Raw genomic sequence first — 12,018 nt, 5'->3', positions numbered from 1 at the left:
TTTTGGTCCCCAGAGACTCAACACTGAGTCTAAGAATATTGACAGTTTGTCCGAATGACACAGTCCAGGCTGCTTGCTAAGGAGAAAAATGTAGGTGGGCAGTGGTGGTGCGTACCTTTACTCTCAGCATTCAGGAGGCAGAGGCAGATCGATCTCTCTGAGTTTGAGGCTAGCCCATTCTACAGAGCAAGTTTCAGGACAGCCAGGGCTATGCAGAGAAACCTTGTCTTTAGAAACCCAAACCTTGCCTTTAGAAACAATTTTGTCCAAATTTGTGTGTGTGTGGTGGTGGTGGTGGTGGTGGTGGTGGTGGTGGTGGTGTTTCTGAAATGAGTGTCTCAAGCCAGCCTGGAATCCTGTGCATATGTTTTGTTCTGCAATGGAGCCTCTAAATTCAGAAAGGCATCATGCATTAACCCCTCCATAAATGAACTATAGGCACCAGACAACTCAAGCCTAAAAATACTTTTTGGTGAGCATTCATACTTGTTCGTGGAAATGATTTTGAATGAGACCATGTGCTTGCTTATGATATGTTGTAGGGCACCGTAGGAATGGGGTGATCTTGATGAAGTGTGGGTGCAAACAACAGCCCTATCTTTGAGCTCCCCCTGATAGACTTGGGGAGGCAACAGGACACTGAATCAACCGACCTGAATGTCTAATTGTCTCTGTTCTCTGTATTCCTAAGGCTTGGCCTCCTAGGGACACTCTCTAGCATTGTAGCAAGTAGGCTGGCTGCCTTTGGATTTTTCCTGTGTTTTAGAATCTGTCCTATGTTTTCAAGGGTGGTCCAGGGCTCAGTGTTGTCCTTTGTGTAGACATTGTTTCTTTTGTATTGCCACAGATCATGCATGCATTTTCAGTCGCTCCCTTTGACCAGAATTTGTCAATTGATGGAAAGATTTTAAGTGATGACCGTGCCACCCTTGGGGCCCTCGGAGTCATTCCTGAGTCTGTCATTTTATTAAAGGTAAGTAGCAGCCGTCCAGCTGGGGCCTCAGGTGTCAGTGCTGCATCCCTGGTAAAGGATAGCCGTGGTGGTGAAGCAGCATGGGTCCTTGAAGGGCAGGAGTTCTCAGGGGCTGGGAGCTTTTGCTCCCTCTTGGTTATTCCAGCTCTGACAGAGGCTGAGAGGAGGCCAGCACACCACTAGGTTGTGTCCTCACAGTCATCATCAGCTGCCGTGATGGCAGAATACCTACCGCCGCCTGTGAACTAAAGATAAATGGGTATCTCCTCTTGGTCCTTTCTGGATTTCTATGTGGCTTGGTGTTTGTACTGTAGACAGTCAGGACAGACAGCACTGCCAAGACTATCACCATCCCAGCCTGATTGCTCCAGGTTGATTTTTCTCTGACAAGAGGCCAGCTTCTCCAGACCACAGATCTGTTTTTTTTCCACTCATGGAAGGAAGGCTTGAGCTCAGGTCAGGATTGACTGTCAGCCCATGAACCACCCACCACACCGGGTTCAGCTCAGTGGCCTGGTCTCTGGTTATGATTTCTATGTCGGCACCTCCTCTTCTTGCATTCATGGTTTTACTTGCCATGTGTGCACACATTCCTTTGGTTTGCTTATTTTATTGTTGTATTAAGACAGGGTCTATATAACCTAGGTTGGCCTTCTACGTTAGCCTCCTGGTTGCTAGGATTACAGCCATGCACCACTGTGCCTGGGTTGTTTTATTTTGGACTAGCTGGAGTCTAGACTAGTGTGGCTTCTTTGCAATTCTTCCCTCTTTAAGAAAGAGCAGAGAAGAGGTGTGTGACCTGTGAAAGGATTGCTGACCCTGTTGATACTTAAATTTTTCATCTATCATTTTAACAAAATAGGTTTCTTTTGCTGTGATAAACACCATGACAACAAAGGCAGCTTGGGAAGGAAGGTTTATTTCAGTTTACGGTTGTAATCGGTCATGAAGGAGGGGCAGGAGCTGGAGCCAGCAGCTGTGGAGGAGCACTGTTTACTGGCTTACACTTTGTGTCTTACTCAAGCAGCTTTTTTTTTTTTTTTTTTTTTTTTTGGAGACAGGGTCTCACTATGTAGTGCTGGCCAGCCTGGGACTCACAGGCCTGCCTTTGCCTCTGGAGTGCTGGGATCAAAAATGTGTACCATGCCTGGTTACACGGGCTTTCTTATACTACCCCGGACCACCTGCCCAGGCACAGCAGGACCCACATCGGTCATTAGTCAATAAAGTGGCCCTCAGATTTGCTTACAGTCCTATCTGATTCTTCGCACGTAACTCTAGTTTGTGTTAAGTTGGACAAAAAACTAGCCAGGACACAGCAATTATAAAAATCTCTTTGAGGAGAGTAGGGCTTCTTGTGATTTCATTTGATAGCACAGTGGCCTGGCCTCCTGCACTTCTATATTGCTTCAGGGGCATGGGCTGAGGCTTCTTTGTCTGAAGTGCAGAGGACCAGAGATTTTGGATTTTGAAATATTTGTATATATAATGAGGTATGTTTCATATGTACCCCATATACACAACCTGGAGGTAATTTCATACAGTATATTTACTGTTTTAAGTAACCCATTTAAGGAGTTTGGTTATAAACATTTTGTACTTTAGATATCCTATAACAAGCTCAGAAAGAAAATTTTGGAGTTAGTGATGCTCTCTACATGCTGGTATAGAAGAGAGGGGTGCTGAGGCACACTGTTCTGCCACATAGGAAACCCCGGTAGAACAATCCCAAAGATACCTGACCTGGGTGGGCATGTTTTTGTAACTTACCCTGACACAACGGGGCAGGCACATCTACGTCTGGCATGTCTGGTCCTCCCATTCTGACTTTTCCCAGAACTATATTCTGTGGAATGATAATGTTTACCTGTTGAGTTGTTAACCTCTAGACTAGCTCATTACGTGGCTTTGTAGCAGGTCTGCAGCTGGAGTTTGGACTGGTCATCCACTTTGCCCTTGCAGTTATCTCCCCTTAGACACCGCTCCTTCGCACCTTCCCTGTTTAAAGCTGTTTGTGGGGAAGATAACAACGCTCTGCCTCGTACAGTGGGCCAAAGGAGTCTACACCTACATTTGCCAGAGCATTTGTTAAGTCTGAGCAAGGCCCCTCCAGCCCAGTGCCAACTTTTTGTACAAAACTAGGCAACACTGAATGGATGAGGAGCATTGCCCATTAGCCACTTGTGAACCAAACTTTTGCTGACGGAGCCAGCCAAGCTACTGGCCCTGAGGGATCTGAGCTTGTTTCATCCAAAACAAGTCCTCTGTAGACTGTAGTTTGCTTCTCTAAGGGTAGAACTGAGGTGCTAAGGGTTTGAACTGTGAGACAGGATTTGTAGCCAGTATTTGAACCAGGACTAGGCTTCAGGGGGTGGTTAGCCTGTTCTTCCCTAAGCCCCTCCTCCCACGTGACTCTGAACGGTCTCCATTTGTTTTCTAGGCTGATGAACCAATTGCAGACTATGCTGCAATGGATGATGTCATGCAAGGTAAAGACCATGCTTTCAGGACCTGGTGATGAATTTAGGATATGGGGTTATAGATAGAGGCTGAATGGCCCTGGGTTTTACTTTGAACCTTGAAAGAGAACTACTGCATGCTCTGAAAGTAGAAAACTCCGCAGTTTGGGAAGTAGAAAGCATTGTTCATTAACATGAGGAAACTGGGGAAAAAAAGGTAAGCCTGGGGGCAACATGTGGGGATACACTCTTAAACAAAGGACTGGTAGAAGGAAGTTACTGGGACCAGGCGTGGGACTGGAAGTACTAGGAGATGGGAAGGGAGATCTCAGAGCCCAGGCTGTGTGCGTCAAGTAGTATAGGCATTGGTCCAGATTTGGGAGTTGGACGTGGATTTTAGGATGAGCTTTCTGCAAGGTTGATGGAAACGATGGTGACGGCCTTGAAGAGGTTATTGCAGCTAGATGCAAAAGAGACAAAGCATGTGATTTATGCAGGAATTGCCAGGCTCTAAAAGAGAGAGCATATAAGCAGTGGAACTGAAAGCACCATTGGCGGCTGGCATGCAGACTGGGTATTGGCAAGGTGTGCTAGGTGATAGAAGAGCTAAATGTTCTTCACTGGAAGGTTGTCAGAAGTTAAGATATGGAAAACAATAAAAATATCTTATTCAGAAAGAAAAATGTAATTTAGCACTTGTACAACTGAGACAGGAGAATTGCTACAAGTTCTAGGCCAGTGTGGCTTACATAGTGTGAGATTCTGTCTCAAAAATAATTCAAATAGAGCCGGAGTGGCGGATAAGAGCTCTTGTTTTTCTTGTAGAGGATCCAGGTTGCTTCCCAGCATCAACATGGTTGCTCAGAACAGTTTGTAACTCCAGTTCCAGGGGGTTCAATTCCCTTCTGACATCTGTAGGCACCAGTCAGTGCATGGGGGATACACAGAAATGGTGTGCAGACAGAACACTCATACACATAAAAATTAAATCTTTAACAAACAAAAAGGAAGGAAACTAAATATCAGAAAGAAACTGCTAGAGAATCTCACAGTGGGATCTGTCATGTGGGAGTGACAGGAGGAGAGAAGACACAGCTCCCAGAGGTTAGCCGTGAGGTTTCCAGGCATGCCACAAACGTTTGCCTTTCTAAATAATGCGTGTGTGACTTTGATGACAAGGCCAACAGATCATTGCTACCATGGGTTCAAAAGGAACCATTCCAGGTGACTAAGGCAATTAAAAGTTATTTTAAACTCCTCATCTTGAGGCATTTGACATGCTCGCAGTAACTGTCTTTCACTCTGGAATTCTTTTCTTCTGCAGTTTGTATGCCGGAAGAGGGATTTAAAGGTAAGGCCTTTGTCGTGCTTCCTCCATGTCAGAGCCACACTGGGACTCTTTATTAACGTGAAGGCTGGAATTTGATTTTAAAATGTAATCCAATCCAAGTCTTGTGACTGGAATTAATTTTCGCTGAAATCATTTCTATTCCAGCTTCTCGTTCTCGCTTTCCACACCGAGGCCTGAGACTGGCCTGTGTGTGAGGAGCACTTCCTTGGTCTGCTTTCAGGGAGGCTGGGAAGTAATGAGTAACATTTCTAGATTCATATTTAACCTTCTGCCCAAATCTCCTATCAGCTCCATCTCATCAGGGCAGCTGGTATGTAAAGGGTAAGAATTGGTGCCGGGAGAGTATAGGCTTCTATCAGGTCAGTGCCGGTTTCATTAATTATGAAGATTTTCAGGTGGAGACAGCACTGCCTTGTCTTCTCAGCACTGTACCTTTGCAGCTGCAAGAGCTGCCGAGCTGCTTCCCTGTTCACCACTCCCAAGGTCTGTTGGCAGGTTCAGATTCTTCCCCAAATGGGATTGAATCAACTGCCAGCAGTTCCTCACCGGGCAGTGCCAAAGCTCCCGGCCCAAATACCTCCTTCCTCCCCGTGTTGCTCTGTTGTCTGCATTTGAGCTCCACTAAGGAACTCCTGGCAAGATCTACATAAATCAAAGCATAATATTCCTTTTTGGACATAGCTGTAAAATGAAAGCATCAATCAAACCCGGTTAGCTTGTGTGATACGCATAGGAATCCATGGCTGTCAACCAAAATGTGATTTTGCTGAGAGCTTGGAGTCTGCTGGTATTTTGTCTTGATCTTCAGTGCCAAGGGCCCCTGTGTTCATTTGTTGTGGGTGATATTCCCTGTTGACACATTCTTGCCAAACAGAATACACAAACTCTTCATTTTAGCCCTCCCTCCATGTGTGTTCTATTTCAGGTACGGGTCTGCTTGGACATTAATCTTTGACCACTTGCTGACTGCCAAGGAATAACCAGAAAGGAAGAGGAATTTGACGTGTTAGGGCATTAAAGGAAAAGTGGATTTAAGAATTAAACTATTACCTGGCTCTTCCAAAAGGCAAAAATCCATTCAAAGAGACTGTCCCAATTGCCTTATGTCAAATAAAGCAGATTGCACTGATGGGCATCAGACGAAGGAAATGTTTCAGATTTTCTATTTAAGCGGTGGTGGGAGGGAGAGGGTGAGTGAGCAGCGCAGCAGTGGAGTAAATCATGTTTACATGTGAGATTTGGAGCCGCAGGAGGGAATAAAGTCCTGGTCAGTTTCCTACAGATGCCCTGGTCAGTCGTGGATTTGTGTGGAAGTGCATGGGATAGCATCCTGCTCTGAACTCCAGGTGACTGTCTAGAGACACGACCTGCTAATGAGTACCTGTCTTTGACCCTTACTCGTCTTTCAATAAAGCATGAATGTGAAGAATTTGCCACCATGGAACATGTCTTCAGAGCTCTACTGCAGGTCAGCCATAGCCCTGCCGCCTGCTCGCTGTCTGTCGGTGCTGGGGAGAAGAGCACCCGTGTGCTCTCCCTCTTAAACCCGGCACTGTTTCAGTTTTCTTCCATCATTGCGGTGGTGGTGGGAAATGCTCAGTTCCTAGCAGCAAAGCAAGCATTCCCTGCACGTCTGAAGAACGGGACGGAAGAGTGCAAGCTGGACTGGCAGAAGGGGCCCTCCCGTCCTCCAGCTCCACTTTCCTCAGACCTCACTTCTCTTTGAAAAGCATTCTTCTGACACACCGCAGAGGGACATTTTGAAACGAGAAACGAAAGAGTATGCGGGTGTGCTGTCTCCAACTCAGGATCACTGTTGGTAGTGAATAGCCTAAGCAGCACCTGTATCTACAGGAACAAGGGTTTGAATGGAGCAAGAGGTTGGGGTTGAAGGGCTGGGATAATGGTTGGCTTTTTGCATTTTCTCTGTTGAGTCGGTGTGGATATGTTTGCGGCCACTTTTTTTTTTTAACCTCTAGTTTGTTTAAATCTTTGCCTAACTGATCTAAAAAGAGCTGATCTCAACATTAGCAGCATCTTTTGACAGCCCTCTGTCAGTACTTATGGCTGCTAGGGTAAAACTCCCAATGTGGTGTTTGTGTTTGCAATGACAAGTTTGTGTTCCGGAGGAGGTGAGGTGCCCTGTGCAGGGCCAGGAGAGCCACATACCTCCCAGGAAAGTTACGCCTTCTTGTGGACACAGGGACTCAAGTGATCCTGGTTTTCAGATCTGTCCTCCTGAACACCACAGAAATGGGACCAAGCCTCACTCAAAGAGTTCACTCTTTCCTAAGGCCAAGACACTCGACAGGTCATAAGGTATTTGACAGATAACCTTACAAAGAAGCCCAGAACTTGTGACTCTTGGACAAAGCATCACGAACAGGTGGTAGTGCGGATAAATGACAAAAGCTGTTGTTTCTCCCCCTCTTCCTGGTATTGAATGTGGACGAGCCAGTTGCATAGCTTATGTTTCTTTACATCATGTTAAAATAATAACCATTAACTCTTGTCAGGCAGATGCAGGTGGGGCAGACCCAGTTTCAGTGTGCTGCAGTATGCTTCCGCCCTGACAACCTGTGTGGCTCTGCCTTGCACCCCTCACACTGCCGAGCCTTATTAGAGCTGCAGCTCAGGTCCCAGAACAAGGCCACCCCCAAGCAGCTCGGGATCCTTGGGCTTTGGCTTCTTCACAGCTTGAAGTAGATAAATTTTGGAGAATATGCACTTGTACTTAACAGTTGCCATGTTTCTGCTTATTAATACGTGCTGTTTGGTTGTATTTCGAGATAGGGTGGACTTAAAGCATAGGCTTGCTCTTCTACTGGGTTCTAAAGCTGCCTTCAGAAATGGCATTAAACCAGAGCATTACACTCCAGGCTTCTTCTTTGTATGTTTCCTTTTTGTTTTCCCAGACAGTCTCCTGTAACCCCGCTGGCCTCAGACTCACTATGTAACCAGGATAACCTTGATCATCTGATCTTCCTACTTCCTCCCAGGTGCTGGGATTGCAGGCATGTGGCCACTGTGACAGATTTCCTAATGTGCTGAGCTGCAAGCACAGCATCATGCAGGCTAAAGACACATTCTGCTTACTGACCTACATCCCCAGCTCTCCTTTGTATATTTCTGATCATTCTTTAATCCCAAGCAAATGTGTAGAGTCGCCTATGCTGAAACGATTATTGCCGTTACCAGAATGTAGGCTATCATTTGATGTCTTCATTCCCTGAGAGAAAACTTCTTTTCTGTATTTATGAACTTTATTGTTGAGAATCACTGTCAACCTTTCTGCCAAATTAAAGACACTTGTGTCTCTGTTTCCACGGATGTTAGTCCAGAGTGAGTTCTTTGTCCTTTGACCTGCCGGTGTTGGTCTTCCATCCCAGGTCTGATCAGATCCTGGCCAACAGCAGACACTGATGCTCAGTTTCAGTGGCCTGCTTTGATACCTAAGAGATGGTTTGTCTTTTCAGAGCAGGGAACCCTGCCTTTCGTTTTCCGTAAGCAGCCAGGCAGGTCACGAAGTGCTCAAGGGTAGTCAGGGTACAGGGTGGTAGTGCAGAGTGCAGGCATGTGAACAGTGTTGACCAGATTCAGTACAATTCAGACCCCAAACATGAAAGGGCAGACAGCACTGAGGGCCCTGACATGCTGGGTGTGTAGGAAGGTCCACCTGGTTTCCTAGTAATTCCACCCTTTACTTTGTTAGCAAGGAAAGCTGCTGATTGTGGCCTTGCTTGTGTTTCCTCATCTCATGAGCATCTGCTGCTGTGCTCACCCCAGCATCTGGAGGATTAGGTGTTCGTGCAGTCTGAAAGTGCACTGGGGGATCCAGAGTGCACCCCCTCCCCCAGCCTTCACCAAGAACATGACACATTCCTTGTGCTGGGAGCTCTGCAGGCTGCAGCGGTGGCTGGCCAGGTGCTCCATTAACCTTTTTCATAGATCTTTAGCCCATATCGCCATGGACAGTGGCTAAACAATACACGGCTTGAGTACCTGTTTACCTGCAGGGGCATGCTGAAAGGCATTCAAAATATGGTTAGAATGTGTGCAGAAGACTTCTGCCTTTCCGATGGAGTTCTTGCCCCAGAAGGGCGGCTTCAGTCGTTTTGATTGCTGTTGCTAAGAACATAGTAACATCCCTGTAAGGGTGTGCAGGCGCCAGGATGCCTGTTGGTGCTTCGTAGCTACTTCCTGTGGTTTTCCTTGTTCATGGATTGTTGAAGTTTTACAAGTAATAATTGTTCGAGTTGAGGATTGGAAACAGGTGTCCCTTGTGTGCCCCCAACAAACTCCAGAATCTATTGCGCTGAGCCAAGTTACCGCTCAGCAGGTTGTAGGAAGGAGGAGAGGAAATATTGCCACTTCTCGGAGCTCTGGGCCCTTTTCAAGCTGATGTTGGTCTGCCTTCGGGATTGTTGCTATCTAAGCCTTTTGTGTGCCCTGACCATGGGAGGCAAGACTCCGCAGGAGAAACGGGGTTGGTTGGTTTTTGTCTTGTTTAAAGATATTTATTCTGTAAACAGTGCTGTGTCTGCATGCACGCCTGCAGACCAGAAGAGGGCACCAGATCTCATTACAGATGGTTGAGAGTTGCCATGTGGTTGCTGGGAATTGAACCCCGGACCTTTGGAAGAGCAGCACCACTCTTTAACTGCTAAGCCAGCCCTCTAGCCCTGGTTGGTTGGTTTTGAGACAGGGTTTTCTGTGTATCCTCAGCTGTCCCGGAAGTTTCTACCTCCCAGGTGCTGGGATTAAAGGCTTGAGGCACCATTCCCAGCCTTTGTTTTAATTTGTTTTTACACAGAGACCTAACTAGGTAGCACAGCCTAGCCTTGAACTTGTGGTCCAGCTTTAGCCTCCCCAGTGTTGGGACTATGGTATGGGCTACCATTTCCTGCTTGTATTGACACCGCCCCCCCTTTTTGTGTGTGTGTGTGGTGGTGGGGACAGGGACTTAGTTAGCTAGGCTGACTTAAAACTGTATGTAGGCAGTGATGACCTTCTGATCTTCCGGTCTGTAAGGAGTCCAGGTGTACATTGACACACCTGGTCTTAGTGGTGCTCCGGACTGACCCCAGGGCCTCATACGTTCCAGGCACTCTCAACTGAGCTGCATTCTTGGGCCTGTGTCGCTCTGTGTCGTCTGCTCCCTCCCCCGGAACATACACAGTGAAAGAAACTTCCTGCATTGGCTTGGCTGGCACCTCAGGGGCAGCCAGAGCCTGTCATTAAGATTGCTGTTGGGCATAGAGGATCCAGCCCTGCAGCAGCAACTGTTGAGGCTACTGGGTTCCAGATATAGGCTATACTGCCAGGCCAGGCAAGCCCTGGGCCACAGGAAATGGGAACATGGTCCAGGCAAGCCACTGCCTGGGTTGGACCATGGCCGGCTGGCACACTGGCCTCTGCACACTTGTATCTGGGTGTTCCTGCCTCTGCCACTCCTGTTTTGTAACCAAGGGCAACCAGCTCCTTTTATGATCCTGGACAAGAGTGTTCCCAGTTGAACATACGGAAGTTGGCTGTGTAGACGTTGTCAAACATTCTTCCTGCTGGGTAGAAGGAGAAAGTGGGGCCTCCTGGCAGGTCCAGCAATGTTCCCACACTCCGCTCATTGGCTCCCTGGAGGATCCTCCAGGTGTGTGTTTGGAAAGTTGCCAACTAGGGCTGACTGAGGGCTTAGCAGTCCCAGAGTTGCCTCTGGGTAGTTTATGTGTGAAGGCTTTGCGGCAGCAGTGTCTTATCCCTCCAGAGCCTGTTGCTGCTTCCCCAGATGGAAGAGGCCCCGGATGTCCTCGCTTGTTAGATTCTAGAACTAGAGTGTACTGTTCTACTGGGAGTCGGACTTAAGGTTGAAATGCCTATCCCTAAAACCATCTCTGAGAAAGCTGTCCCAGTTCTGGACTGGCCTAAGCTTAGGCCACTGCCACCAGAACGTGGTCATCTTACTTGCCAGCCCTGGCCATAGCGTTCTCAGGGTCCACCAGATTTTCTCCGATAGGCACGTCCGAGAAGAGAGCTGGGGTTGGGCCAACATCCCTTCTGAAGATTCACTACCTAGTCCCTAGGCCTCTGCACAGCTTTCCTGGGGGATGCTTAGCATGCTTGTTTCCTAGATGCAAGCCCTGTGGGACATCTCTGCCTTGCTTTTCTTCCCTTTGTCAGAGCTAGCAGAGGTGTCTTTCCCAAGGGACGTCATTTCTGTTTTAGAACACACACGCACATGTACACACACTATTGAGAAACCACAGATGTGCCATATATGTTTCCGTTCTCAGCCTCAGATGTCAGCATTTGAAGCCATCTTAGTGAGTGCAAGGGCAAGGTGGTAGCAGGGTTGGAGCATATTCAGTGAGGACAAGAAAGCTAGTGCCTAGAGCAGCCATGTGTGAGTGGTCAGTGCTGAGTGGTTTGGATTGAAATAGGCCAGAGAAAGCAAAGCTCCAGGGCCTTTGTCCAATCTTCAGTCCATGCCAGGCTGTGCACCCAGCCCCCTTCATAGGCACGTGTTGTCTCCTCCCCAGGGCCTCTGGCCATCTCAGAATGGTGCCCTCCAAGAACCACAAGAGATTATAAGCCTCCCATTGAAGAGGCTTTCTGCAAAGAGGAACCGGCTGTAATTGAAAAGCTCCTTGATTCTAAAGAAACAGGCCTGGGACATAAAAGCCTTCATTCTCTCCTTAGCCAGTGTCAGGCATGTTCAGTTCCCCCGTGCAAGTAAGCACCATGGCCCCCGAGCTTTTAATCTGTGTGTCCAGAGAGCATGGAAGGACAAAGGCCCACGATAGTGCAGCTGGGCTTTTTGATCCACGCAAGATTCCTTTTTGTTTTTCTGTTTCTGGAGTCTCAATAAATGCCTGAGGGGAAGACCTTCCTCTGAGTTCTGGGCTCACTGTCTTCCTGCCGTCCCTGCTTTGTGTGGTACTGGCAACCTAAGGTCTCCTGATGCTAGGCAAGCACTCTACCGACTGAGCTATATCCTCACCTCGTGCTCTACCGCCCAACTACGTTCAAGGCCCTAGTTTTGTTTTGTTTTAAATTGGGCATGGTGGCTCATACATTTAATCCCAAGGTAGAGGCAGATGGATCTCTGAGTTCAAGACCAGTCTGGTCTACATAGAGAATTCCAGGACATCTAGAATAGACCCTGACTCCTGCTACCCCCACCGCCATCCCCAGAAAAAAAAATTGAGACAGGGTCTTGCTAAGTTGTCCAGGGAATTTTT

General features: G+C 47.6%; 1 protein-coding gene across 2 annotated transcripts in view; it reads left to right on the top strand.

The window, feature by feature from the left end:
* The window catches only part of Usp48 (ubiquitin specific peptidase 48), a 77,812-nt gene extending 69,707 nt beyond the window's left edge, over nt 1-8,105 (top strand). For both annotated transcript variants that reach the window (XM_057785512.1, XM_057785511.1), the window contains exons 24-27: nt 848-973; nt 3,414-3,462; nt 4,757-4,783; nt 5,709-8,105. In XM_057785512.1, the coding sequence (XP_057641495.1) occupies nt 848-973; nt 3,414-3,462; nt 4,757-4,783; nt 5,709-5,731 (225 nt within the window). In that variant the 3' untranslated portion in view covers nt 5,732-8,105. The remainder of the gene's footprint in view (nt 1-847; nt 974-3,413; nt 3,463-4,756; nt 4,784-5,708) is intronic.
* Nucleotides 8,106-12,018: the final 3,913 nt, after the last annotated feature.

This window comes from Chionomys nivalis, chromosome 11 (genome assembly GCF_950005125.1).
Source record: "Chionomys nivalis chromosome 11, mChiNiv1.1, whole genome shotgun sequence".
NCBI classification, from domain to species: Eukaryota; Metazoa; Chordata; class Mammalia; order Rodentia; family Cricetidae; genus Chionomys; species Chionomys nivalis.
The sequence above is the reverse complement of the archived record's forward strand: the minus strand, read 5'-3'. Positions and strand labels throughout refer to the sequence as shown.